The sequence below is a fragment of the Martes martes genome (assembly GCF_963455335.1).
Source record: "Martes martes genome assembly, chromosome: 16".
Taxonomy (NCBI): domain Eukaryota; kingdom Metazoa; phylum Chordata; class Mammalia; order Carnivora; family Mustelidae; genus Martes; species Martes martes.
Window position 1 is genome coordinate 46,678,855 of NC_137904.1, and position 27,513 is coordinate 46,706,367.

General features: G+C 58.5%; 2 protein-coding genes and 1 long non-coding RNA gene across 10 annotated transcripts in view; 2 read left to right on the forward strand and 1 right to left on the reverse strand.

Moving 5' to 3' along the window:
- The window catches only part of HDAC5 (histone deacetylase 5), a 36,265-nt gene extending 11,498 nt beyond the window's left edge, over positions 1 to 24,767 (reverse strand). Inside the window, exons 1-5 of one of the 8 annotated variants that reach the window (XM_080826716.1) lie at positions 24,636 to 24,767; positions 18,957 to 19,166; positions 11,776 to 11,847; positions 261 to 520; positions 11 to 155 (exon numbers count right to left, since the gene is read on the reverse strand). In XM_080826716.1, coding sequence (XP_080682842.1) covers positions 11 to 155; positions 261 to 520; positions 11,776 to 11,847; positions 18,957 to 18,978 — 499 coding nt within the window. In that variant the 5' untranslated portion in view covers positions 18,979 to 19,166; positions 24,636 to 24,767. Of the gene's footprint in view, positions 1 to 10; positions 521 to 5,641; positions 5,704 to 11,775; positions 12,310 to 13,084; positions 13,245 to 18,956; positions 19,167 to 24,635 lie in introns of those variants that run through there. The other 7 variants (XM_080826715.1, XM_080826717.1, XM_080826713.1 and 4 more) reach the window with 7 other exon arrangements.
- Positions 12,483 to 17,256, forward strand: LOC308357241. Its single transcript, XR_013968178.1, has 4 exons — positions 12,483 to 12,687; positions 13,671 to 13,832; positions 15,269 to 16,135; positions 16,298 to 17,256. It is a non-coding gene; the product is annotated as an uncharacterized lncRNA (long non-coding RNA).
- Positions 24,606 to 27,513, forward strand: part of HROB (homologous recombination factor with OB-fold) — a gene marked incomplete at its 5' end in the record, with an annotated part of 33,909 nt that continues 31,001 nt past the window's right edge. The window contains one exon of the mRNA XM_080826660.1: positions 24,606 to 24,797. Coding sequence (XP_080682786.1) covers positions 24,606 to 24,797 — 192 coding nt within the window. The remainder of the gene's footprint in view (positions 24,798 to 27,513) is intronic.

The window sequence follows — 27,513 nt, forward strand, 5'->3', positions numbered from 1 at the left end:
CAGGCCTTACTCTCTTTGCTCTTCTCCTTGTTTCGCAGGATGAGCAGCTGCTGCTCCAGCCGCTGCTTCTCCAGCTCTTCCTGCCGCTGCTGCTCCCGCTGCCGCTGCTGCTCCAGCTCCTGCTGCCTCTTGGCCGCCAGCATCTCCTGCTGCTGCTGCAGGGGTGCGGTGGGGAGAGGGGGGAGGGAAGGACCCAGGGTGAGCCAGGTCCGGGCGGGGGTCGGAGGTCTGGGCAGTCCCCCCGCGCCCCCCTCGCTCACCTTGAGGTGCTTCTGCAGCTGGACCTCATGCTGCCGTGTCAGGTGGTCATGCTGTTTCTGGAACTCGGCGAACAGGAGCTGCTTCTGCAGCTGCTGCTGCTGCTTGAGCGCCAGGAGCTCCTGCTGCAGCTGCTGCTCCCTCAGTGCGGGGTCCACAGGGCCTGCCAGAGCCCCCCGCAGCTCCGCGGGGCTGGGGCTGCCTCCTCCCCCACCCCCCATGGAGCTGGGCATGGCTCCGGGCAGCACCGGCTTCACCTCCACTGTGGGGACAAGAGACGGGTGTCAGGGAGCCCAATGGCAACACCGCGACACCCAGGCAGCCAGAAAAGCCACCAGCCGGGACTGCCAGACCCAGGAGGGTAAGCTCTGGGAGGGGGACAGTAAAATCCCTCTGCTCCGCAGAACCACATTCTGTCTTAACAGAAGTCAAAGGCATGAACTTCAGTAAGAAAACATGCATAAGGGGCGCCTGGGTGGCTCAGTGGGTTAAGCCTCTGCCGTCGGCTCAGATCATGATCTCAGGGTCCTGGGATCGAGCCCTGCATCAGGCTCTCTGCTCAGCAGGGAGCCTGCTTCCCTCTCTCTCTGCCTGCCTCTCTGCCTACTTGTGATCTCTCTCTGTCAAATAAATAAATAAAATCTTAAAAAAAAAAAAGAAAAGAAAAGAAAACATGCACAAGCCGGGACACCAGGGTGGCTCAGTTGGTTAAGCGTCCACCTCTTGGTTTGGGCTCAAGTCAGGATCTCAGGATCCTGAAATTGAGCCCCACAACGGGCTCTGCACTCAGAGGGGAGTCTGCTTCTCCCTCTCTCCCTCTCCCACTTCAAGCTCACTCTCTCTCTAAAATAAACCATTCAATCTTTGAAACAAAAAGAAAAGAAAAAAAAAAAACAGAAAATATGCTTAAGCATGAAGCACAGTCTCTGGAAGACTGAGTCCTCAACCGGTGATACTGTCATTGACGGTTAATGCCATGGGGCATTTTACAGGAATTCCTTTACGGAGGAGGAAACTGAGCTTTAGGAAGGTTGAAGTACGTGACCAAAGACATACCGCCAGGTGATCGATGAACTGAATGTGAATCCAAACCCTATGCTTGCACCCACTGTCCTTCCCAGGCCTCCTCCCCACCTTTCAACATCACACATTCCCTGCCGAGAAGCCTATACTGGAAGAGAAACTGAAGCAGAGGATGGTTCTAGAACTTAGGGGGCTGGTAGCCAGGGCCCTTAGTAAACCCAGGAGAGACCTGTGGGGACCGTCTGGACACCCCTACCCTTGCCTCTCCCCTTCTCTCTGTCCCACACCCAGCTGGGGCAGAAGGGGCCCAAAGGAGAGGCTGTGAGACTGGGGGTGGGGGGTGGGAGCAGAAGGCCTCAGGGAAAGGGGGTGCAGGGCTGCACCAAACCGGGGACAGGAGGGGGCTGGGAGTCAGACTCTGCTTCCTTTGCTGGATTATCTCCTTTCAACAGTTTTATTGTAATTACCCTGAAAATGCCGCTATATATAGAGTGAGCCAAACAGCAGCTGTGCCTGGGGGGAGGGGGAATGAGAGAATGGGCGGGTGGTGCAGGGAGGAGGTGGGAGGAGGAGACAGGAAAGGAAAGGGAATCAGACAGGAAGAAGGGTAACAGCATGGGGTGGGGTGGGTGGGGACGGAGGCTGGAGCTCAGGCAGAGATCTCAGAACTCCAGTCTCAGGGAGAACCAGCTGGGAAGGGAAAGGGGTAGAGGTGCCAGCTGGGTCCCAAAACCTTAGGTCCAGGCCCCCATGTGGACCATGGGCTCAGGGGCCCCAGGGAGAGGCAAATGTTCCAAGGAGCTTATGGGAAGCATGGGTCTCGACTTCTTCATCCTCGTACACTGTCCTCTGGTCCCTGAATGTCACTCCCCACCACTGCCCTGAGGTTGCCAGGGCAACTGGGCAAACACCACACCAGCAGGGAGCCCTAAGCCTAGCCCAAACTCCACAGAGCCTCCGGCAGGAAGGGGAAGACAGGCTACCCACTGCCTGAGAAGGAGGAAGTTGAGAGAGGCAGGGCCAACCCACCTTGTTTCTCTTCCATTTCTTTCTCCAAAGAAAACCCTCACTTTTCTCACTCCAGCCCAGGGAGCCCACAGGGAGCTGGGAAGACCTTCCTGTGGCAAGGCAACCCACTCCAGCCTGGGCCTGGAGAAGGAAGGACCCCAACATGCTGGTGGCTACCAGTGTGTCTCCTGCCCTCGTGAGCAGACCTCTCTGCCCAGGCTCCCACCCCTGACCCTCACTGGGAGTGGAGAGGGAGGTGGGAGGGGACAAAGGGCTGAGCTAAGAGAGGCTTCCACACCCTGCACAGTCTGTGGGTCTGGATCTCTCCAGTGACACTGAATGAGTGTCACCCAGGCAGGGGCCAGGCCTGCTGAAGGTTCGGGCCCTGCTACAAACCCTCATGCCTGAACACGGCCTCTGGGACCCATTGGGGGAAGGTAAAGCCTGAGCAGAATAGCTCGGACCCCGCCCGCCTGTTCTCCGCCCAGCACTGCTAGGCACGTTCCTCTGTGGTTTGCCCGCCAGCCACACTGACGACTCTGTGGCCACGAGGCCAGAGCCACATCTGCAGGAGTGGCCAGATGTGGCCACGAGGGCAGGGCTACATACAAAGACACACACTCACTCACTCACTTTCCCTCCCAGCCCACGTCCTCTCCCAGCACCAGGAGGAAGGGCCCTTGGAAAGGCCCTGCAACGGGGCTTTTCTGGAGCTGGCCGACCCCATCCAGGGTGCAAAGCAGGGTGACAGCAAGGACCCAGCGGCCAGCCTCTGGTCTCCCCAGCCCTGGAAACGCTCAGCAAAGCCCCAAGCTGGCTGGAGAGTTATCTATTCCTCGGCATGGCTTGGCCCGTGGCACTCGGACCACTCAGCCAAGAGAAGGACAGGCTTCAACCTGCTGCTCCCAGCAGGGCTGGGGTGGCAGGAGCTGGATGCCTGCCAGCCTGCCTGCCTGGGGAAGGGCAGGGGTCCAAGCGCTCCTGGCTCCCAGCAGATAACCCGGCTCGGGATGCAACTGCCGCCAGCAGGGCTGGCTTCCCTTGCAGGAACCCCGCAGAGAGGGCACGGGCTCGGGCTCGGAGACCCTCCTCCCGGGGTGGCAGGGAGGCTAGGCCCCAGCTGTAGTGGGAGCCACAGCCCCATGGCTCTGCAGATGGCAGGACAGGCCGTGGGCTCTACCACACCAGCCTCGTTCCCATGCAAGTAGGAAGCACAGCCGACGAGGGAATACGACTCCACAGGCGCTGTGGTGACCCGGACAGAACACAGCAGCCCAAGGCCTACCCACTCACAGCCCAACTCTAAGACGGAAGGGATGACGGCTGAGCGGCTAGAGTCCAGGAAAGGGTGTGGGGGAGGCACAGAGCCTCCTGAATGAAGGCTGCTGAACACAAAACCTGCAGCCTGGCTGGCCTCACACCCCCTGGAGGATCTGTGCCCTCTGCCAGCTGGGCGTGAGCCGAGCAGGTGGCCGTGGTTACCATTAGAACCAAGCACCTGGAAGGTGAAATGGGTGTGAAGACAGGAGGAGGCTCTCGACCGCCTCCTGGTGGACCAAAACAGTGGGAGGACTTCTGACAACGGAAGAAAGCAGGCTGAGGGGCACTGCTCCCTAAGAGGAAAGGCCAGGAACTCCGGCTAGCAAAGAGATCCATGAAAGGCCAGGAGAGGGGTCGGTTAGAGGGCAAGGCCCCGAGGCCCCCATGCCTCCCTCCAACAGAGAGCTGTAGAGAATACAGAGGAAGTCAGATGGCCAACACAGTCATCTCCTAGAGAGGGAAGACGCAACAAGGGTCCAGGTCTACCCTCCTCCAGACTCTGCTCCTGCGGGACTCTGACCCTTCCTCCTGGGAGCAGCGGCCTTAGGAGAACGCGCCAATATCATCCCATCCTCCGGCCTTCTGCAAGACTGACTCACGCTGCCTCCATGGAGAAGCCCCAGCCAAGGTAGGTGAGTGGGCAGGGCGGTGTATTTCTGGAGTGGCCTCACACATACCAGACTCTGCCCGCAAGGGGCCACCCTGCCCAGCCTCATGGGCCCACCTGGGCGGTGCCAAAACCTTAGTGAGGATGCTTGCCCTCCCCCACCTCTCCATGAGCCCCACCAGCCCAGGTGGGGCTCCCGTCGCAGAGTCTTTGGGCAGCACGCTCAGGGATAGGTAGGATGGCTCCTAGGTGGAGACAAGGCAGGTGCTGGCAGGACAACCTCCGGGATGCCCACCAGCACAGCCTTAGACTAAAAAGAGTGTCCAGACAAAGGGATACAGCCCCCAAGCAGGAAGGAGCTCTGGGATGTGAATAGCAGGTTTTAGCAACAGCTTTAGGAATAAGAGTTCAAAATGAAAAACATATCTGGCTGCGGGAGGGCAAGGCCAAGCCTTCCCCCTGCTCGGAACATACCCGTAAGTCATGCCCCAGCTCGGAGCCCTCAAGTGGAGAAATCACCAGTTCCAGAATCCCTGTGACCCAAACCCTGGCAACAGGGAAACCGGTGCCTTCTGACCCACCCCTGGAGAACCCCGAAAAGAAAGAGCCAGCCCAGTGTGTAGACCTGCCCCACAGGCCAAAACAGCTTAACGCTTGGCTCTTAAAAGACCCTGCTCCCTGGAGCCACCAGCCACAGAGGGCTAGGGCAGAAGGAAGGGACCCAGGGTATGCAGAGTAAGAGGCAGGGGTGCACTGAGCTATTTGGAAAGTCTACAAAGGACAAAAAAAAAAAAAAATGGGGTCTCTGCAGATAAGACCTGGGTCAAAGGAACTACTCTGCTGAAAAGGGGAGAGGGTATAAAAGGCCTTTGCGATCACCTGCCTCGGGCCCCTCTCTGCACAGACGAAGAAACCAAACCTCTTGGGCCACTGTGCAGAAGATCCCGCCAGCTACGCAGCGGGGACTCACACCCTCTGAACACTTAGGTAAGCATCCTGACTCCACCGCAGGGCAACCCAGGCCCTCTGCACCAGCCAGCCCATGGAACCGGGCCCTCTGGAGAGCAGCACGCTGCCAGCCCACCCGGAAGGCAGCGCCTTCCCCTGGCACCTGAGCCCCGAGGAGCTCCCTCCGCAGGCTGGGCGGTCCCCAGCTTCCTTCAATGTCCAATGCCCTCATTCTGTCCCTCTGGAGAATGGGAAAAGGAACTTGTCCCTTCCTTGGCCTTGAGGGATCTTGGAAGGAGGCAGGGAACAGCATCTCACACTCCTCCCCGTGACGCTGATGACCCCTCCCCACCAAGGACGGTTTCCCATGATCTATTTCTGGGCTCTTACGTGACTAGGGAGCCCAATTTAGGCTCAACAGGTTCTACCACAATTCAAACAGTATTTCCCCATGCACACGCTGGGGAGGACTCTCACCTAGCAATTTTCGCAGTTCCTCACGTAACGCAAGCTCACACACACCACGTGATGGTTAAGAGCCACGGCCCTGGAGTAAGAGAACGCCCGGGTACAGGTCAGGCTGCGCCACTTCCTACCGCAAGGCCCTGAGACCCTCTCTGCGCTACGGGCGGGCATCTGTGAAACGGGAGTTAAGACCAGCACCTTCCTCCCAGAGCTCTTAGGCTCAGGAAAGGACTCCCAGGGGAGCTTGGCCCCAGGCCCAGGAAGATCTCAGGGGTAGCTGGTCAGGGCGATTACTAATAGTTCCTGCTATCGGTGTGTGTCCCAGACCCCTATGGCAGTCTGGACCACTTCTCAGAATGTTTCTCAAGTTCGGGAAAGAAAATACATAGAACTCAGGGCACCTGGGGGGCTCAGTCGGTTGGGCATCTGCCTTCAGCTCGGGTCATGACCTCCGGCTCCTGGGATTGAGCCCCCACATTGGGCTCCCTGCTCAGCAGCAAGTTTGCTTGACCCTTTCCCACTCCCTCTGCCCCTCCTCCCACTTGTATGCCCCCCCAAAATAAATAAAATCTTAAAAAAATAATAAATACTTAGAACTACTCCAAGCCAGAGGGAGGCCTTAGCTCTCTGGTTTCAGATCGCTCCAAGGTGGCTCTGTGGTCCTGATCAAAGCCTGGCCCACACACGCCCCACACAACACACCCTGGGGTGGCCGGCAGCTAGATCCCCGCGCTCGAGCAGGGATCTCTGGGAACAGCCTCCCCCTGACCACAGCACATCCAGGCTGTCTGTCCTGTCTCGCTACCTCCCAGAAGGGCTGCCCCATCCTCTGCGGCACAGCCCACAGGCCTCGGCCTCCCTCCGGTTCCTCAGAAGCATTATCTAGCACAGATGGGCACAAGTGTGGCTCCCTGCTCTCAGGGCCCCAACCCCAAGCCGTCAGAAAGTCTTCTCTGGTCTCCAGCCTCCCTGTGCCAGCTCTCTCTCCAGGACCATCCCACATCTTCCTGGGTCCCTCTTCCTGAAAGGCAGAAGCAAAGCGCAATTGACTTCAGAGGCTCTTAGAACGTCTGTGTGGGAAGGGCCTGCTGATCAGCAACTCAGCTTCCCAAACCAATAGAGGCCAGGGGGGCCACAATGAAAGAGGTTTGTCCCTGGGGCGCCTGGGTGGCTCCGTGGGTTAAAGCCTCTGCCTTCGGCTCAGGTCATGATCTCTGGGTCCTGGGATCGAGCCCCACATCGGGCTCCATGCTCAGCAGGGAGCCTGCTTCCCCTTCTCTCTCTGCCTGCCTCTCTGCCTACTTGTGATCTCTCTCTCTGTCAAATAAATAAATAAAATCTTAAAAAACAAAAAAAGAAAGAAAGAGGTTTGTCCCACATCATCTGGAAAGGAGGCAGAGGACCTAGGGCTTCCACCACTCTCTAACAGCCTCCCAATAAAAACAAAAACAAAAACAAAAACAAAAAAACAGAAAAACCACCAGGAGAAACCATGATGGCTGTTCCCGCATTTAATGAGAGCTGAAGAGAGGAGCCTAACTCTGCATTAAGGATGCAGACATCTAGAGAGGGCATCCATTAGGCCCCCAGCACCCTGCGGCCCAGGAGCGCAGGGGAGAAGGGGGCTGGGTGGTTCGAACCCCCAGAAACCTTGAGGCAGACGATGTGTCTGAAGGACCTCAAGCCAGCGGGTTCGGAGACCTGTTGGAAGGCACGAAGTGTCTCGCTGAGGAAGAGAGAGTTACTCACTGACCTCGGCTGCTATCTGGAGGAGAAATGGACTCACTTCTCCCAGCCCAGACGTTTCCAGGGAACGCTGGGGCGCCCGGCTAGAGGCAGCTAAAAGGCACACTACCCATTCAAAGGCTGCAGCTGTTGGTGGGACTGTTCACTCCACACCTGGGGTGGACAGTGGGGGCCCCAGGCCAGGGGCTCTGCTTCCACTCCCCAAGTGCAACTCAGCCCTGAGCCTCCAGCAGGGCACCCTGCCCACCTGGTCACCTGGCCACTTGCCATAATCCGCCCCCCAGCTGGGGTTTAGACATCTGCTGCCCAGCGTCTCAAGACATCTTCCCTCTGCAGGCCGCCAGGGGCTGGGTGTGCCTCTGACTGGGGCGACAGCCCTCCTCCCTCCGCAGTCCACCCTGCTCCAAGGAGCCCCAGAGCCTGCCCAGGCCTTCCAGGGCTGCTGTGACATACACTGGCAGGCTGCGAGGCCCCATGACCGTGTCCGCCCGACTTCTGTCCGCACAGCCCTTACCCCCAGCACGGTCTGAGTCCACTCACATCAGAGTCACTGGACATATGTCCAAAATGCTGGTTCCTGGGCTGCCCTACAGAATCCGAACCCTTCAGGGGATGGGGGGGCCAGGCTTGGAGCTCTGCACTTTAATATATAAATTCAGTATATGTAAAATCAGTAATTCTGATGCAACTAAGAGTTTAAGAACTTTCTTTCTCATGGTGTCCCCGGGGCGGGCGGGCTGCACTCACTTCTGCTGCCAACCTGACAGCTGTTACAGCTGTGTGTGTGGACACAGTTAATCTGATTTCCTGTCTGGCAGCTGTACAGCAGGGAAGGGACAGCTGAGGGTCTCAAACACAAGAAGAGGGGATGGGGGCAGGGGAGCTGGTCTGATCAGGATGGAGTGTTCAACTTCGCGTCCGAGGCCCCTTCTCCCCTGAAACCCCTGCAGGGAGGGACAGCGCTGACCAAGGGGTCCCCATTGTTCACAGAAAACAAAGTCTCCTCTCTGAAAGCTCAGGAGCGCCCCCCGCCCCCCCCCACGCACACAGAGCCACACTGATCTCTATTCCGGAGATGCTCACACTCAGGAGGCACAAAGAAAGGTCGTGCAGACTGTATACTACACAAGGGCACCTAACCCAAGGGGCCAGTCAGGACTGAAATCAAGCCCACGCCCCAAGGGCAAAGCCACGTGCTCCGGCATGAAGATGTACCCCCTCCCCCAGAAGAAGGGCCACCTCTCAAAAACGTACACAAAGGAACAATTGTGTGGACCTGAATCCGAATCCCAGCTGTCACTTACCCTGTGACCTTGGGCAAGTTCCTTAACCTCTCTGATCCTTCTCAGTTGTACAACATGGCTAATAAAACCTTCCTAAAAGAGACAAGGAAGGTAAGGAAAGCCCCTGATACGCTCGTGGCTTAGGACATTATTAGTTCCCTTCCCACCTGAGCCTCGCCCTTCCTACCTTCCCCACACCCCTCCACCTACACGCCCACACACCCAGCCAAACTTGGAATGGCCCCAAGAACATGAGCAAGAGTATCCAAGGGAAAACCCAATACCGAACCCAAACGCCATGGCACTTCCCAGCATTCACAGCCTCCTTTCCTGGCACAAGCAGGACTCACACCCTCCCTCACTGGGGAAAGGAGATTCCTCTTCCATGTCTGCTCCTAAAATCTTGCACGATGCCCGTATCAGTGCTGCCCAGTCCGGGCCACAGGGGAGTCCAGGGCCCACAGGAAACACAGGCTCCCCCAGCACCGTGTCCTGGGGAATCCCACACAGGAGCTCGAGCCCCGAGGCTCCCCAAGCCGCAACGAGGCCTGAATGATGGGGGTGCCTGCTGCGTGGGGGGCTGTTGCAGAAAAGTCCGGGAGAGATCCCATCCATCAAGGAAGATCCCTATGGGGCTAGAAGAAAGCGGTGCCTGGTTCCCCTCTTCAAGCAGGGACGGCACAGGGTGCCCTGCAGCCCCCGTGGGCTCCCCCCTGCCAAGGCTCTGGCTCACCCACTGGGGCAACTCGGCATATCTGTCTGCTCACCCCGATGGCCAAGCCCCAGAGTAGAACCCAGGAATCCTGACCTCAGCCCTGAACACCAGCCCCTTCAAAGCAACCTTCATTTATCCATGAGCCAGGCACTGTGCTACACAACGGCCGTGCACAGACAGCAACGGACAGCTCAGGGAGCAAAGGATGGCCCAAAAACAGAGTTCCAAAGACCTGCTGGTGGAGCAGCCAGCCACCCTGGAAAGCCCTGTTCCCCAGCCTCTCCGGCCAGGGAGACCAGGCGACACATACTGCCCAAGAAGCGTTCCTGGACACCTGCTTTTTTAGCCATAGGCTTCGGCCTCCTGTTTGGAGACTGATCAAGAGATGGGGAGAGGAGGCGGGTGGGGGCGGGGGGGAACACCGGGCTGCCTGGGCCCTCATGGCCGTGTTTATCCGGGGTGGATTTTTTTTTAACCCAAAGGTTAAAGCGTTTCTATTTGAAACATCTATTTACATTCCAGAGTCCAAAAAAAAAAAAAAAACACAAGACAGCCGAGCTCCAGGCCTATATCTGTCCCCAGCCGCGTCACAAACACAGCATCAGAGCTGCGCAGGGGGAACATTCTTAGCCCTCTCCTGGAGCCGCTGAGGTGACTCACACCTCCCTCCTGCCGGCATGGACCACACCGCTGATCAGAAAGCTAGGCAGTGCGTGCGTGCGCGTGTGTGTGTGTGGTGGGGGGACACAGGGATCTGGAGAGAGGGCTGGCCCAGAGGAGGTCTATGCAGGGATAGGCAGCCTTAGGGAAGGGACAAGAGCAGCAGGGCTCCAGCCTGTGAGGGTTTTGGGGTCTAAGTTGAAAGAAGATAAGAGAACATGCTGAGGAGGCAACTTCAGACCAACTGCCAGTCGCTGCTGGGAGGCAAGGGACAGCAGGGGAAAAGGGCAGGATGCATGGACCGAAATGTGCATGATGGGGGAAGAGTTGCCCGTCAAGTCCTCTGCCCTCCGGGGGACCAGCTCTCAGAGGCTTCCAGGCAGGGGTCCACAGGCACTTAGAGCTTAGAACTGAGAGCTGCCGACTCCACCAGACCAGAGCTAGAGCTCTGGGTTTACATTTCCTCCCAGGGGATGGTGTCAGTCCCCCGCATGGCCGGCCCCCAAGGTTAGGCCCCCATCCCAGGGGCCTGTGTGGGCACCCTGCAGGGCTGGCTCCTAAGGTTAGGCCCCTACCCTAGGAGAATCTGTGGTCATCACTGCCCAGGCAGAGGGCAGGCCTTATTCCAAGGATTTTCCAAAACTTCCCAAAACATCTATCCTCTGACGTATCTTAGTCCAGCTGCAACATTATCCCTGGACGGCTTAGAGCCAATCACAGGCACCTGCGGAGACACACGGTTCCCACCTCCCAATTCATAGCTTAGGACCCACACCCACGTATCCAGAGGCCAAGACTCCCAGTACACAGGCACACAGATACCCACACCCAATGCCAAGCCACTGCCAGGAGGGGCCAAGAGGGCAAGGGTCCAGCAGGCCCCTCCCTAAAAGAAGCATCTCGCGGTGCCGGCCCGGTGGGAAGGCTGTGCCAGAATGGCCTGATGCTGCCAACAGGTTCCTGGGAGGGAGGGAGGGAGTGGCCCAGCTCTTGGGGACCCCACCCCCAGCCAAGAGCCAAAAATGTCCCTGCTGAGAAGGTGGCAGGACCAGGGGGTCCTCAAGCCCAAATGAACCAGGGTAACACTCCTTTGCCGTCACGAGATGGGATGAAACCAAGACCCGAGGGACAGAGAGATGAGGAAGCTAAGGGAGCCAGGACCCCCGACATGCCAGCTGCCAGCCTCTACTGAACCCTACCACACAGCCTCTACCTAACCCTACCTAACCCTGCATCACATCTGATTCCCTGGGAACTCCTGACTGGGGGACTTGCAGAAGCCACATGCTCCCCAAGAACCCAGCCAAAGGAGCTGGGGTCACCTTTAGTCTTGTGGACCCTCAGCTATGGCTTATTCCCTTGCCCGGGCCTGGGGAGCGGGTCCCTGGGAGGCAGGTCACTGACCCACTTCCTCCCCTCCGACCACAGTGCCAACTAGGCCAGGATCCTCCAGCGATCCATGGCCCCCAGCAGCTTATGCCGACTCTGCCGGGGACCAGAGAGACTTGCGAATGCAGCACAGTGTGGCTGGAGGGCACGGCGGGGAAGGCAGGGTCGGGCCAGGGAGAGCCCCGGAGCCCACCTCAGGAAGCCCAGCTCCCCCGACCACCCATCTTCTCAGCAAAGCCCTCCACAAAGATCCAGGCATGACCCCAGCTGGGCGATGCTTAGAGCCAGACGCTTGGCCCCCGGGACAAGGATGCGTGACGGCAGAGGGCAGGCGGGGACACCGAGGCACTCACCTGCCACAGGGATGCCGTGTAGAGGGGTCCGAGGCAGGATTTCCAAGGCTGGTTCCCGGCCTGACATCCCATCTGCTGAGAAACAGGATTCCGTCTCGTAGATGGTCTGCAGCATCTCCACGAGCCCCTGAGCCTTGGGCACCAGCAGCATGCCAGGGAAGGGGCCGCCGGAGGCGGGAGGGGGCCGCTGGAGGCGCGAGTCGGCCAAAGGGAAAGGTGGTCGGGCGGGGCCCTCGCTGCTCAGGGGCTCCCCCAGGCCACTGCCGCTGGGACCCGGGCAATGGGGAGGCGCCTCATCCGGCCTGGGCGCTCCGGGCAGCAGGAGGAGCCAGGAGGCCCCAGAGCTACAGGCCCGGCTCTCCGCTAGAGGGGCATCAGACCGCGGGCCTTGCCCAGCTCCCAGGAGCCGGGCTATATGGCTGAGCACTCAGGGGACAGGAAGGGGAGCTCAGCAGGCAGGCGGGCTCTCTGTGTTCCCTCCCAGCCCTGGGTGACAGCTCTGGGCCTGGCTCCCTGCTCCTCCTTCCCGAATGAGCCGCCGGCAGCTGGCAGGAGACTGAAATAGCAGTTGGGGGAGGGCCCTGTCTATAAATAGGTGGAGCATGCTCAGGGAGCCGCCGGCCGGCTGCCAGGAGCCCAGGAGCCCGGGCTGGCGGAGGCCCCGGGGGGGGGGGGGGGGGGGGAGGCGCGTTCCACCCCAGGAGGAAGCGCCAGGCAGGGGGATGGGGGCCAGGGGAGGGCCCGCACTCAGGGCCAAGGCCACAGAGCCGGGTGGCCGGAGGCTGGGCCGGGGAAGGGCACAGGCCAGAGTACCCATGTGTCTGGGACCAGCTCGGGCGCTCTTGGCGGGCGAGGGGCCGGAGACCCAAACGCCAGATTCGATCTCCACATTCCCTCTCGCCATCAGAGCAGGTAAAGAAACCAGAAGGGTCTGGGAGAGGGTGGCAGACAGGGCCACTTGCCCTACCTTCACATCTTCCCTGGAGCCCTCCTATCAGCCAGATGGGAATTGATTTGACTTCCGTCCTCCCTCAAGAGCTGGAGGGTGCCTCCCCACCCCCTCAGCCAGAAGGGAGACCCCTGGGCAGCAGCTGAATGGCAGCTCCCTCCTACCCCTACCCCCTGGAAGGGTGTCACTTCCAGGGGCTGCTCAGCTGCCATCCAGGGAGCAGAGGCAGTCTTCCCGGATAGGCCTTGACCCTCACCACGGAAGGGGACCGGGGAGCACCTGCCCACTGTGGGAGCAAGCACACACAGCTCCTCCCTGGCAACGTACCAGGGGCGACGCTAGCAACAGCACATACGTCACCTCGTTTACTCTGCACGATGACCTCAGGAGATAGGTGCAGGTGGGGAAACTGAGGCAGAGAGATGCAGTCACTCACTCTAGGTCATACAGCTGCTTAAATGGTAAGGCCGGGATGTCTGAGGCTCCAGTCTGAGTGCTAACCACCACAGCCCACTGCCTCCTACACAAAGGAACACATGAAGCTGCCCCAGGGTTTCCACGAACAGGTACAATAACCCCCAGCACCCCAGGAGACACAGGCATGAGGCTGGAGCCCCTCTAAGAACTCAGGAAGCTGATTAGAGCCAGCCCTTCCCTCCCAGCTCCAGGCCTGGCACAGCAGCCCATGCTCCTGGGGCCCTGATGGGACCTCGGGCTAGGGCCCCATGAGGACCGGTGATGCCCGCCTACCCTGCCCACTGCTGGCTCGTCCCTCCTCCTCAGGTTGTGCCTCCCACTGGTACAGAGATCCCACTTGGCCCCCTGACCTCACTGGAGCCTTTTAATAGCCTGGTTATTCCTGGGTCTGGGTCCCCATCCCCCCTTCCTGATGTCACGGTTGCTATTTTAGAGCCCCCTCCTGGCCCCTCCTTGCCCCCGACTCCAGGCATGGAGCCAGGGACACCTGTCCTCTCCCTGGACTGGATGACCTCACCCTCCTGTCGGGAGCCCTGGAGGAGCTGGCCAACCAAGGACACAGTAGCCATGGCTCCCGAGGCCCATCTTCCCAGCCGGCTCCGGCCAGGCAGAGAGGACTGCAAAGGGGCAGGTGAGGGGAGCACGGGGACAGGGGAGGTGGCGGAAGTGGACTTTCCCAGGCCCTGGACTAGCCGATATTCTATGATAAGATGTACATTGAGGTGGGGGATGGGAAACAGGACCTGAACAAAGATCCAGAGCCTCAGCTTCTCTGCCACGGTAGACTCTAGAAAAATGGTGATGGAGCAGTGCTCCCCGTGGGGGTTTGGAGTTGAGAGACACCCCAGGGGTAGGCCTGGGGACCTCATTCACGACCTCCCACTCCAACCTCATCCTGGCCGACCAGACTCTCTGAAGAGGAAGAGAAGGGAAGACCAAGGTCCCCCCAGCAGGCTGATGGGCAGCAGACTCAAGACAGCCCCAGAAAGCCGGAGGCAGCAGCCCCTCCCAGCTCAGGACTCCACCCACCCACGCTGGGAGCAACCAGAAGGGCTGGCTAGCCCTGTCCCGGCTCTCTCTGCCTGCCCCAGGCACATGAGAGTATGGTAGGGGAGCCCTGTTCTGGAGGAGGAGAAGTCATTAGTTACAGTGACTCAAAAGCAGGGACCCCCGAACCCGGAGCAGCCAAAAACCCAAGGAAAAAGAATTCCCTGCTAAGGGAAGACAGGAGCACCCAGGGGATTGGGCATCCAAAGGTGGTCAGAGCCTGGGGCTCAGGGCAGGTCCCAGCACTGTCAGGACTTCCAGTAATAGCACGAGGTGGGAAGCAAAGTGCCAGACAGCCAGATAATCCTCCATGCACTTCCAGAATCCTCCAGGGGAATTAGAGACAAGACCTGGGATGGGGACAAGTGTCTTCTTTTCCTCTGAGAGTCAAGTGATACAAGGTCCACTTAATGTCTAACCTCAATCCTTCCTGCTTTATAGCCTCTCTCTCTGCAGTTCATTCGTCTTCTCCGTCCCAAACCATCCAGCTCTCCCAAGGGTCATCCCACAAATCTTCCAGAGCACCCACCAAGCACAGGGTGCGTGGGCTCCACTGGGAGCGAGCACCACCCCCTCCAGGCCACAAAGACCTCATCCCCTTCCTAGAGGCTGGCCTCGAGCCTCCTAACCCTCTAAAGGTAGAGGAGGGGAAGAGCCCAAAGCTGGCTTCTTGAGCTCTTCTAGGCTCCCATTTCCTGGGTACAAAAGGTTGGGGGAAGGCCCTGACCTAACAGAAGAAAGCAAGTCTTCTTCGTGCCCAATACAAATCCAATGGCTGGCTCAGGAGCGCCCTGGATAGAGCAGGGGGTGCCGGCTGTCCCAGGGCCCCAGAGCCATCAGGCCTGCCTGCCCTCCAGTTTTCTCCTGCCCTTGGAGGCCCATCATGCTGGAGCCCATTGGCACCACCCAGGAGCCGCCAGGTGCCAGGTTCTGTGCCAGGTGCTGGCTGAACCCTGTCGTCTGAAACCCAGTCCCAGAAAAACGTGAACACCTACTTTGGCCTCTTTCACATCCCCTCAGGGCTGACCCTGCCTCTGACTATCCCATCTGAGTCTTCAATGGGACTTTCGACTGATGAAGCAGAAGAGGAGGGCGGAGCAGATCCCAATCTGCAGGGAGCACAGGTGCATCAGGGGGCACCTAAGCAGAGACGGGATGCCAGGAGTCCACTTCCCAGACCCCCTGGCCCACGCCCGCACTGACCTACTTTCTCCTCCTCGGGTCTGGCTGCCTGCCGTCCCCGGGGGCTCAGAGGCAAAGCCTGAGCCCGAGGCTGGGAGGCAGGACGCCGAGGTTCCTGGCTCCACCCCACACCCATGCCCCAGTTTCTCTGGTCACCCAGAGGGGGCAGCCGCTTTCTCTCCCTCCTTCCTGGGAAAGGGAAGGAGAGAAAGTGTGGAACATGCTGGGAGGTGCTGGGCAGGCCGGTGTTGTCATGAAGCCTGTCTCCCCTCCCACGCTGGGGCTAAGGAACCTGGCCGCCGCCTCCTGGGGCCCTGTCGCCATCCGAACTGGCTCCCACAGAGGCCCTCACTCTTGCCCTCCCTCCTGGGCAGTGGCACAGAGGACAGGGCAGAGATCAGAGCAGGCCTAGCTCCCAGGGCCCAGGGCCCACGCCAGCTCCTCCAGCCTGGCCAGTCCGAGCCCTGACAGGGGGCAGGTTCTGTCTGTCCTTCAATCCCATGGAGGGGAGCAGAAATTACCAGTTCCAGAAAAAGAAAGAAAGCCTCCCTCCTTGAGCCCCCTTTGGCCTGAGGAGAAGCCAGACACCGGGGAGCAGCCTCCTCAGGGAAGCAGAGGCAGCCCCATCAATGGCCGCCGCCTGTACTCCCAAGACTGCAAAAGAGGCAAATCAGGTCAAATGCTGGCGTGCAGCCCAGCCCAGAGGTAAGTCAGTCAGCTCCCACTCCCTGGGGAGGAGGGGGGAGCCCCAGAAGTACACTTCTTTCTCCACCTGCCGCCCCTCACCCGGGACCTACTCTCTCACTGACTCGTTTGCTAGGGGGGCAGGGATGGACCACCTTCTATTTTTCTTCTGTTTCCCTGCAGGCTGAGCTCCGGGTTGGGCGGCGTGTTGGGGATACTCAGGCACTTGCCAGCCGGAAAGCTCCCACACTGAGAGAACTGGAGGGAGCCAGGGAAGGGCGCTGTTCTGTGGCCTGAGGACAGGGGAGGAGAGGGTGCGACCTGCTCCGGGCCAGGGCAGCCAGGCCCTGGGGATGACCCATTCTCATCGCTCCTACCTCTCCCCCTGGCCCCAGGGCCCCGTGCTCTTCCCGGGGCTCCCAGGAAGAGGTATCCATAGCGAAGTCAAAACCCATCTGCCCGGCTACAGTTTCATCTTCCTTCTGTGGTGTCCAAAGGCACGTGGACCGCAGGCTGGTGCCAGGCGCCGGGCACCGGCAGCCCCAGCCCAGATGCCACTCTGAACTCTGGGAATAGCAGGTGCTGGGCCCCTCAAAAAGGAGAGCTGTGTAGAAGCTGGCCGCCTCCCTGGCCCAGAGGAGCTCTCCCTCCACAAGGAGAGGCAGCCCCAGAGCCCCAGGGAAACTGGATGGGAAGAGCCTCCGGGATCTGGCAAGGATCCCAGCCCCCAGGTCTCTCTGCAGGCCTAAAATGCAGTTCCCAGTATCTGGCCCCCTCCTCCTCACCCTCCTTCCCAAACACGAGAAGACAGCATCTCCCCCTGCTGGGGGGAGCTGGAAAGCCAGCCAGGAGGTGAGACCAGCTCCATCTACAAGCCCCACTCCTGGGGCAGGTGGGGGGAGGGGTGCTCTCCTGGCCTGGCTCCTGAGCCGTGGTGGAACACCCCCCCCCACCCCCACTGCCGCTTCCATCTACCACCATACTCCCACCACCCCTGGCCGAAGTGGCTGCAAGAGGAACTTGGAGCACCAGCATCTGGAAAGGCAACCCACTGGCCTCATCTAGCCAAGGTGGATTGTTGTAGCCTTACACTATTCAGGTAATAAAATCCTTAAGCTGGGAAATGTCCTTCCCAAGCCATCATCAGATGCCTCTGGGCAGTTTCTGCTCCCTTGGCCCACGGTCTGACCCAGGCTCAGTGTGACTGTAGGTGGCCTTAGATAGGTCAGCACAGGAGCTCAGAGGAAACAACCGTTGGCATGGCAGCCAGTGTCCAGGAGGGGGGCAAGGGACTGGGGAGAACCCACCAGGCCTCTCCCTTCCCTTGCCCAGCCCAGCCTCAGAGGAGGAAGGAGGTCAGAGCTTGACCGCCCGTCTCCCCCAGCCCTGGAGTCCCCCAGCACCTCTCCGTGTCTAACTCCTAGCCACAGCCCCTCCAGATTGAATGAAGGCAAGGACAGAGGCAGAGGAGGGTGGGGACTGCACACACTGCAGGAGGGAGTTCCCTGGGCAAAGCTGACTGGGGAGTCTTGAGGGCCCAGCCCTCACCAGCTGACACCCTAGGCTGCCAGCCGTGCCCTGAGGATGTCATGCCGGAGAGACAAAGGGGAGGGGGCACAACCTTGACCAAAACAAACGGCAAGAAGCCAAACAATCCCACCAACTCCCAGCTTCCCTGAGTCTACTGGAACTTCCAGGAGCCTTGTCAGGACCTCTGCCACATCGGGTCCCCCCAAGAGAAAGCATCAGGTCCAGCAAACTGCTGAGAAGCAATGAGATGGGAGGCACCCTGGATTCGCACCCCCCACCCCCGCCGATGCCACTTCCATCCTGCAAATGGGTTTTCATCTCCAGGTCCTAGTTCTCTTATCCCTAAAAGAAGGGGAAATATCCCTCTACCCCTCCGGAAAGAGACGTAGGGGTTTAGGCTGGGCCGTGGGGGGTTGAAGATAGACTCTGGCCCTCTAAGACTGTACAGAAGGAGACAGCCAGGGAGAGAAGGCAGTTATTACTCTGACCACACTGACCCATGACCCTCCTGGGAAACTCCTGAGGGTCCAGCTCAGGCCACTTGGACACATCCTCACGGGCATACACCCAGACCCACCCATACATAAAGCCGCCTGGAGTCCCACCCATGGACTATTTCTGGCGGCACGAGGCAGCCTCCTAGGAACAGAGGGGAACAGGACATCACAGTCAAAGTCCCCACATCCAAGTCTGGGGACCCCAGTCCAGTGCCCAAGAACAGAAGGAGTAGTCCACCCAGATTCAAAGGAGAGAGCCAAGACTCCTCCATCAACGTGACATCGCACCCCCCATCCCAGTACCACATACCCCAGCAAAGGCCGAGGCCAAAGGTCCTGCAAACCCTCCCTTAAAAAAAAGCATGGAACGGAGAGAAACTCCACCGGGATGAGAAGCACCACAAAAAGGAAGCTGCATTCAGCTATTGTAGGAAACCTTCCAACATCATCCCCGGCTGGCCCAGAGACATTCGGGGACACATATCCCCTCTCAGGCCTGCCTGCAGTGGCAAACGGGGCCGGGCAGAACCGGAACAGCAGGCCTCCAAGATGAGGCAGCAAGCATGGGGACAGAGTTGGACCCGTGTCCTCCCGGGGTCAGGCTGGACTGTCAGCCCATGTTTCCAGCTCTATCCCTCAGGTCAGTCCCTTCAGGTTTGCCTCATTCCTTTTCTGGAAATGATTCTCCAGTCCTGACCCCCTCATTCCCTTATAGCTCAGACCCCGATGGTCAGCTGGCCTGGGCTAGAAACTCACCCAGCCCCCTGAAGCCAAAACCACCCCAGGGTGCCCTTCTCTGGCCTCCCAGCTCTTACCCGACTCGGTGGGAGAGTTCATGCCGGCTCTGGGCCCACAGGAAGCTGGCGTTGGGGGCTGGGATGGGAAGGGGTGGAGCTGCGGTGATGTCAAGAGAGACAGACGATAACAGACAGACGGACGGGACAGGAGCCCGGGGCTGCTGGCCTCTACTGCCCATCAGAGGCCATCCTTCAGGGTGAGGCAGTCAGGCACTCAGAACGGCATCCCTAGGGAGAGATGGAGCAGGGTTAGAGGCCCCCAGCTCGGGAATCTGAGAGAGGTGAAGGAGACCTCGGGGCTTGTTGGGTTACACTTGGGGAAGAGAAGAGGGACACTTGTCCCAGGCTGCGGGGGGGGGGGGGGGGCGGAAAGCAGCAGCACTGGCCAGACCCTGGCTTCTTCTCTAACTGTGAGACTGCCAGCACTCAAGGAAAGGGAAATAGCTACAGGAGCCACACCCAAACTCCTTTTCAGGTGACAGTGTCCACTGCCAGGTGGGAAGACCTTACAGACCCGCTTGGGTGCCTGACATGGGACTGGGTGTCCACGAAAGGAGAAAAGCGCAGGGAGATTTGAACTCTTGTCTGCGGCAGTGGGAAGATGAGGGGCTGGAGTCCCGGGCAGAAGGTAAGGGAGACACTGCTCTCCCAGCCCCAGCTGCCTGGGTGGGGACCCTCAGGCGGAGTGCCACTTTCTCCCTCCTCTCTAAGCCCTGTGCCACCCAGCTCGGGAACTGTGATAGGCTTCTGTCTTGGTTTCCCCCATTCAACACCGAGCCCAGGGAAGAAGGTAACCGCCTCTCTTCTACCCATAATCCATGCTGTTTCCAGGAATCTGGAAAGGCAGAGACACGCACTCCACATCCAGCACTCCCCAGACTGGGGTCCAGGGCCCAAGCCCAGGGCTTTGCGGGTGTCGGACAGATAGTGCCCTGTGCAAGGAGGTCTGAACACCAGCCTTGGCTTTGCCTGCCAAGCCATGGGTCATCCAGGCTGAGACCACCCAGAATAAAGGACACCTTTTCCCAGTTTGTACAAAGGTGTCAACGGTGCGTCTGCCCAGACCAGTACAGTAGTGGGGGATATCCCAGTATTACAGGACCATGAGTTTGCCAACCTGTCCCACTCCTCCAGCTCCTCGCCTTCCTCTGGCCCCATGGTTAGCCTTCCAGCCTCAGACACTACGCCTGAACCCACCTGGGCCCATCCCTGAACGGCCCGTGAACCACCCCAGACATGACCTCATTCATTCTCTTCCAGATGAAGCCAGGCCCTCCAAAACCCAGTGATAAAGTGAGGTAGCAGGAGTAATCCAGTGAGGCTGAAAGGAATGAGATGTGTAAGCCCAGACTCTGCTCCCCCAGCTGGGGAGGGGCAATCAGCTCTTCCCCCAACCCCCAAAAGCCCCACCTCCTGGCAGGATTCACTGTTTTTAAGCCTTGCATTCTCATCAAGGATTCCCAGGAGTGTGGTCCATTTGGAGCCAGTAGCTAGGGAGTCAGGCATGGCTGGGACACAGGAACACGAATACACACACACACACACACACACACACACACACACGTGCGCATGCGTGGAAGACCTGAAGCCTTCCTAGGCCTGCTGCCCCCTGCTTTCACCCACAAGGTTGGGCCTCTGTAGCACAGAAAGGTGCACTCAGATGGGGAGTTAGGAGGAGGCAGAGAGAAGGGGCTGAATTGCTCCTGGCAGGCACAGGTATGGGGCAAGGACAAAAGAGGCTGCGCAGGGCTCAGGCCAAGCCCCGGAATGTGGCAGGTGGGGCTGTCGGTGCCCTGGCAGGGCCCGCGTGGGCAGGCAGCTCAGCCCATGCCCACCCCAGGGCTGGCGCCCAGTCCTGCTCACACCCTTTCCCGTGGGCTGGGGAACACAGGTTCAGAAATTCCCACGATTCCCAGCAGCCTGAGTGGCCCAGCCCATCTCCTTAGTGAAAGGCGCCTCCACAGCAGGGCGCTGAGAAGGGGCAGAGCCTCAATGGTACAAAAATGGAAGTTAAGATCAACTCTGCCGCCCCCTCCATCATCTTCACCACCCCGCACAGAGAAGAGGAAGGGAGGGGCTCCTAGAACTCCATTTGGCTCGGGATTCAAACAGGCCACGCTCCTCCTCGCTCTGTAGGACACAGCAGGACCCCCTGGGCACCCCCGTTCGCCCCACAGCACAGGGTGTCTGCCAACACCTCTATCAGGCCTCCTGAATGAACAGGGGCCTCTCTGAGAGACAAAGCAGAGTTCACTGCCTGATCAGGACAGGCACAGATTCTTGTCTGGGGTGGGGCATGAAGGGGGGAAAAGGACAGGGGGATGGTTAAACCAGGTTGTCTGATGCCTACTCTGCTGCAAAAATTCCACTGTTGCCTACAGTTATAGGAGGGTCTCGGTGGGCACTCCGGGGCCAAGGGCCGTGTCACTGCTGGATGAGAGCACACGTAGATGTCAAACCAGTGAGCAGCCTGGCTTCCATGACTCCTAAGCAGGCAGACCCCCAGAGCCCAGTCTCCATCCCATCGGCTCTTGTGGTCAGACCTCCAGCCACGATGGCATGGAATGAAGGAAACCGGGTACATCTCCCCCTACAAGCTCACGGCTAGACACGGGGTGGGGGCAGGGCAACCCCCCCCCCACCCCATTCATGAGTAATAAAAACTCTGGCAGAAAGTGGGAGGAGAAGGGTAGACAAGTAAGGTAGACATGCAGCAGCGTTAAGGACCCAAAGGCCACAAGTTCACAGCGCTGCCCCGCAGGTATCTGTCCCTGAAAAACTCCCTCAGCATTCCTGGGGAGTCAGGTGTCCCTCCCAGGGCCTCTCTGTAACCTGGACTCCAGCACCACCAGGCAGCTTTCTCCCCAGCCCTGAGCACTGCAGCCTGGGGTCCCCTCCCCAGGTCACAGATGGCCTGGGGAGCCATCTGAACCAAACCCTGGAAACTGAGATTGCCCAGAATCGGAGATCTGTTACAAAGACCTCATCAGAGAGCTGCAAACCCACACATCCCATCCCAAGGCACAAAAGACCTCTCATCTCAACCCCTCCTGCCTGGGACCAGAGCAGATCACTTTCCCAGCCAAGAGCTTCCACCACCTGGTACCTCCCCCAGGCGGGGCCACCAGTAGCCCAGGATTATCAGAGCTAAGAGGGGGTGCTGACTTGGATGTCCAGGCCCCAAACTAAGGGAATGGGGAGAGAACAGGAAAGGAAAAAAGGCACCAGGCTGACAAATTCATTTTTGCAATCGGCCCATTTCTGTTTGTCTGCTCAGACGCAGCTCCAGGCATCTGCACAAGCCAGATGGAGGAGGCTGCTATTTCTAGAAAAAAAGGGGGGGGGGAATGAGAGGGGAGGGAGGGAGGAGGTGGAGGCAGAGGGCAAAGACCGGGTCTGTTTGCCCTAAAACCTCAGGCAGACCCATACCCCCTCCCCAGCACCACCAGACAGGGTCCCCATTCAAAAAAGGGCTGGGGCGGGGGCTGGGGTGAGGTGGGGTAGGGGAGAAGAAAGGCAGAGAAAGTTTAATTAGCCAAAGTCGACTACAATAGGCCCCCTCATGGGCTGCATCAGGTTTTCATTCATGAGCAAGCGACAGTGCTCCAAAAATGCCAAGAACCGCCCCCCCAGCAGTCTCTTCCACACCCCCCCCCAGGAGTGCGTCCTCTAGCAGGCTGGCTGAGCCTGATGCTGTGTTCCAGACATCCCTCCTCAAAGGGATGTGAGTAGGAAGAATTAATTATTAAAGAGCAGCTGGTACTTCGGCACCGACTGCACTCCCCCCAAGCTCCGAAAGCTGATCCCCCTCCCCCTTATGGAGAAACACAAACTACACCCCCCACCCCCATCCCCAGGCCCCATTTCCAAACACTGGGCTAGGATGCCACCCCTAGGGAAGGAAAAGCAAACCTTTGTTTCTGCAGCTACTTGGAGTGGGTGGGGCATGTGATTACCCCCCCACCCCCATTACTCGGCCCAGCTACTCCCGAGGATATACTGGGGAAGAAGCAAAGGCTGGCACAGGGAAAACATGTCCTCCAGCCTTGCCCCCAAGTAACTTGCACCTGGTACGTGTCTCTCTGATCCCGGGCACGCATACCGGACAGAGTGGGGATACTGGGGGCCCACCCCTCTAACTCAGAAAGACCCCTACCTGCCCTGTCAAAACAGGTCAGATTTAACTCCAAGGGGAGACACAGCAAAGAGAGGATTCAAAAGGGGCAGGGGCAAACTACGATTGTCCAAGCTTTGTGTTTAGGAGGGAGAGGAAGGAAAGAAGACTGGAAGAAGGGAGCAGCCCCCAACATGGCTCACCCACCAGCCCAGCCCAGCCCAGCCTCTCAACTTACCCCCCTCATCTCACGGACCCTGGTGCCTGGAACTCGCATCAAGGACCCTCTCTACCTCTGTCCTCTGAACCCAAACCGGCCCAGGGCAGGACCCAGCCCCCAGCTCCAGTCCTGCAGGGCAGTCCAGTCAGGAGCACCTCTGGCCAAGACTCCTGGATCTCCCAACCTCTGCCTCCTTTTGTTCCTCCCATCTGGCACCTTCCTCCCCTCCAGGTGACCCCAATCATCACCATCATCACCCCCAATCACCAAAACGAATTCCAGGTCCCAGAAGCACAGTGGTCACCGTCAGGAGTGGTGGGTCTCTTGAGTACCCCCTCAAAAAGTCACTGCAGCTGCTACCCTTTCTCTTGGGGACACAGGTCGTTTCAGAAGGCCAACAGTGGGGGCATCAGGTGGTCACCTCTTCCCCCCAAATGGGGCACCCCCACCTTCCCCACTTCTCCCTCCCCCCGCAACAACCAGACTCCCAAATTAATTACTTATCGCCCAGCCAGCGTTCATCACCCCCCTCTCCCCCCCACCCCCCCACCCCACCACCCCCCCACCACCCCCCCACCACCCCCCCACTCCCCGCCACAGAGAAGGGCGGGGTAGGGAAGCACCCTCTCTCAAGTTGAAAGGCACAAGCAGTGTCCCTGCCTTTATGAGACACGGACCCAGGATTAAAAATGGGGGGCATCCACCCCAGACAGGAAGGAGGGGAGCTTTCACCTCTCCCTGGCTCCAGGGTGTCAGACGGAGAAGAGGGCGGGAGCAAACGCAATAACGCCTCACCGGGGAAGGGGTGAGAATAATGGGAAAGAGAAGTAAGGTGGGTCCGCAGGCCCCCTCCTCACGCACAGAAGTCAAGGACACAAAATCAAGGATGCGTTCTTAGGTCTGGGTGGAAGCGCTGTGGGGTGGGCAGCGCCCCTCACCTCAGAGTACCAAGAAAGGAGTGTCCAGCGAAGAGGGGTCTGCACAGAATCCGGGTGCAGGGCTCAGATCGCTCTGCAACGCAACACGCGCGGCCCGGGAAGGGGCAAATCAGGCAGCCCCCGCCGGGCTCCGGGCCGTTTGAGGGTGCGGGTCGCGGGAAGGCGGGCCCCTCCCTCACCTGCAGGGAACGCGCCCCTGCACGGGAGGGGCGTGAAGGGGCGCGCGCAATACCCCGAGGCCCGGCTCCCGAGCTGGCGATGCTCTCGGGGGGCGCCGGCTGGCACCGGGCGCCGGGAGGAAGCAAGGGGGGCGCGGGCGCGCGCGCGCGGGGAGCCCGCGGGCAGCGACGGCAGGACGAAGGGGCGCCGCCTCGCGTCGCGGGGACCCGGGGAAGATGGGATCTGGGCTGGTGCGGCGCGCTCACCCCCTGCGGCTCGAGCTCCGGCTTCGCGGGCGGCGGCGGCAGCAGCGGCGGCGGCAGCAGCGGCAGCGCCTCCTCGACGGCTCCTCCATCTTTGCGGCGGCTCCTCCGGCTCCGCTCGCCGCCGCCACCAACAACAACATTCGGAGACGTCACTCCCGTCACGTGACCCGACCCGGAGCTAAAAATAGACCCAGACCCCCCCCCCCTCCCCTTTCCCCGCCCGCCCCAGCTTCAGCCACCACCAACTCCTCCCCTCCCTCTCGGCCCTCCCCGCCGGGCGGGGCCAGCGGCGCCACCGTGACAGCTTCTTAAAGGGCCGGCACTCATCGAAGGGCAGGGCTGGGGAGGGGGTGGAAGGCCAGAGGTCCGAGCCCCGCGAGGAGTGGTGGAAGGAGCGCTGCTGGGGACCTGGTCCGGCTGCTGGGCCCTGGCCTTTGGGACGCTCGACTTTCCTCCCTGCGCTTCCTCGACTTTCTTTCAAACCGTGGATGGTGCAATCGTTGCCTGCATAAGCTTCTCCCTAACACGTCCTCCCGCGATGGGGGAGGGCAACTAGGGATGGATTCCTAGGGACTGGGAGGGCCGCGGAAGGCCCCACCTAGGGGGCCGGGCTGGGGTCGGCTGGCTGGGGCAGGTCCTGAAGCCACCAGATGCCACCGCACACACTGCATCCATGCCAGGGAAAGAAAAGACTGGAAAGGCCGGAGTATGGCTGCAACAGCTCAGGGCCTACAAAAGGAAGACTTCCGGTTCCTGACTGATGCCATCCTCCTCTACAACTCCCCTTAGGACCCAGTATGAACATATGTGATTAAACCTAGACAGTTTATCAATGACCCAGTCATTTCACTAACAAAAATTGATCCTAAGGAAATAAGCATTGTGTTCAAAAATAAGTGTAGATGGAAAGAGGTTGTTTATAACGATGTTGGAAAAGTTGGAAACAACCTTAATAGTCATCAGCAGGGGACTGGCAAATAAACTAGTGTACGCCCACTCAGCAGAATACCATCCAGACCGTATATATGTCTGTATGGACCTGAAAGATGTTCATGATACATTGTTTTCTTGAAGATCGGGTATTACAGAATTGTTCCATTATTGTAAACAATAACAAATTAGATCCAAATGTCTGAATACATATGTATATTTAAAAGCCTAAAAGAGGGGAGCCTGGGTGGCTCAGTGGGTTAAAGCCTCTGCTTTCGGCTCAGGTCATGATCTCAGGGTCCTGGGATCGAGCCCCGCATCAGGCTCTCTGCTCAGCGGGGTGCCTGCTTCCTCCTCTCTCTCTGCCTGCCTCTCTGCCTGCTTGTGGTCTCTGTCTGTCAAATAAATAAATAAAATATTTAAAAAAAAAATAAAAAATAAAAGCCTAAAAGAATATATACCAAAATATTTACCTCTTGCTTTCTTCATCTTTGTGTGTATCTGAAATTTTGCAACGATCATGTATTACTTAATCAGAAAAAATAAATGAAATAAATATTTCTGTAATGAATTTTAAAGGTTGTTCCTACAAAATATCTCATGAATCAGTCCACTCCACCCCCCCACCCCTTCCCCCGACTTGGTCTAAACCAAATCATCTCTGGCCTGAGACACTAGCTGCCTCTGTGACAGGTCCATTCCTGCCTCCATCCCAGGGCCCTTCCAAAGCCAGAGTGACCCTTTTGGAACACAAATCTAATAGGAGGAGGGCTTAAAACCTTTCCAGTTTGTCACTGAAATCTGTATCTGACCCGGAAAAGTGGCTTCCCAACTTTAGGATACTTACAAATACCTTTTTCAATGGGGATGGGGCCTACAAATATTCATTTTTAATAAGTACCCCAGGGGATTTGCTGCAGCCTGTCCTTCCTTCATACTTGGGAAAAAAGCAAATAAACAACCTAGAAGCTTCTATGTACATGATCTGGTCCCTGACCACCTCACCTCTCTTCCTCTAGCTGCCTTTCCCTTATGGCCTTGAACTGTGTGCCCTTTGCTCCTCAGGGCCTTTGCACAGGCTGGGCTTTGTTTTGGTTTGGTTTGTTTTTTGTTTTTTGTTTTTTTCTGGAATGCTCCCCTCTCTCCTTCTCTTTGTCTAGCTAGCTCTTACTCATCCATAGAACTCAATTAAATATCACTTCCTGAAAGTGCCCTTCCTTGGTTCTTTAGCTAAATTGATTCCCCTTGTTATATACGTTTTAACTGACCCTGATAACGACTTGGAAATATGCACCTATTTGTGGCATTATAGGGTCAGTGTCCGTTTTTTCCTCTAAACTGCAAGCTTTTTGAGTGCAGAAACCGCACATCTCCTCCCAGCAGAGTGCCTGGAACAACAACGAAAAGACTTAATGAGTATTTGTTGGGTGAAATGAATGAGTATTAAGAGATTAGGTCAGGGGCGCCTGGGTGGCTCAGTGGGTTAAAGCCTCTGCCTTCGGCTCAGGTCATGATCCCGGGGTCCTGGGATTGAGCCCCACATCGTCGTCCTCGTTGGGCTCACTGCTCAGTGGGGAGCCTGCTTCCTCCTCTCTCTCTGCCTGCCTCTCTGCCTGCTTGTGATCTCTGCCTGTCAAATAAATAAATAAAATCTTTAAAAAAAAAAAAAAGATTAGGTCAGAGCAAGCACTTTGTGATTAGACAATGGACTCTGAGCAGAAAGACCACCTCCACAGTCACCCCAAGACAGAGATCCTCTTGCCTCCATCCCCATTGCTGTCACTGTTGTCTCTAGGGCAGCTGGGTTGGGCTGGGATTTGGCTTTCTCAAGGCTTTCGTTTCGCCTCCCCAGAGTACAGGCCACTTGAGAAAAGAGGTAAGATCATGTTTCTTTTTGCCTTTCCAGCACCTAGCACATCACCTTCTGTGTAGCAGGTACTAAGTCAAG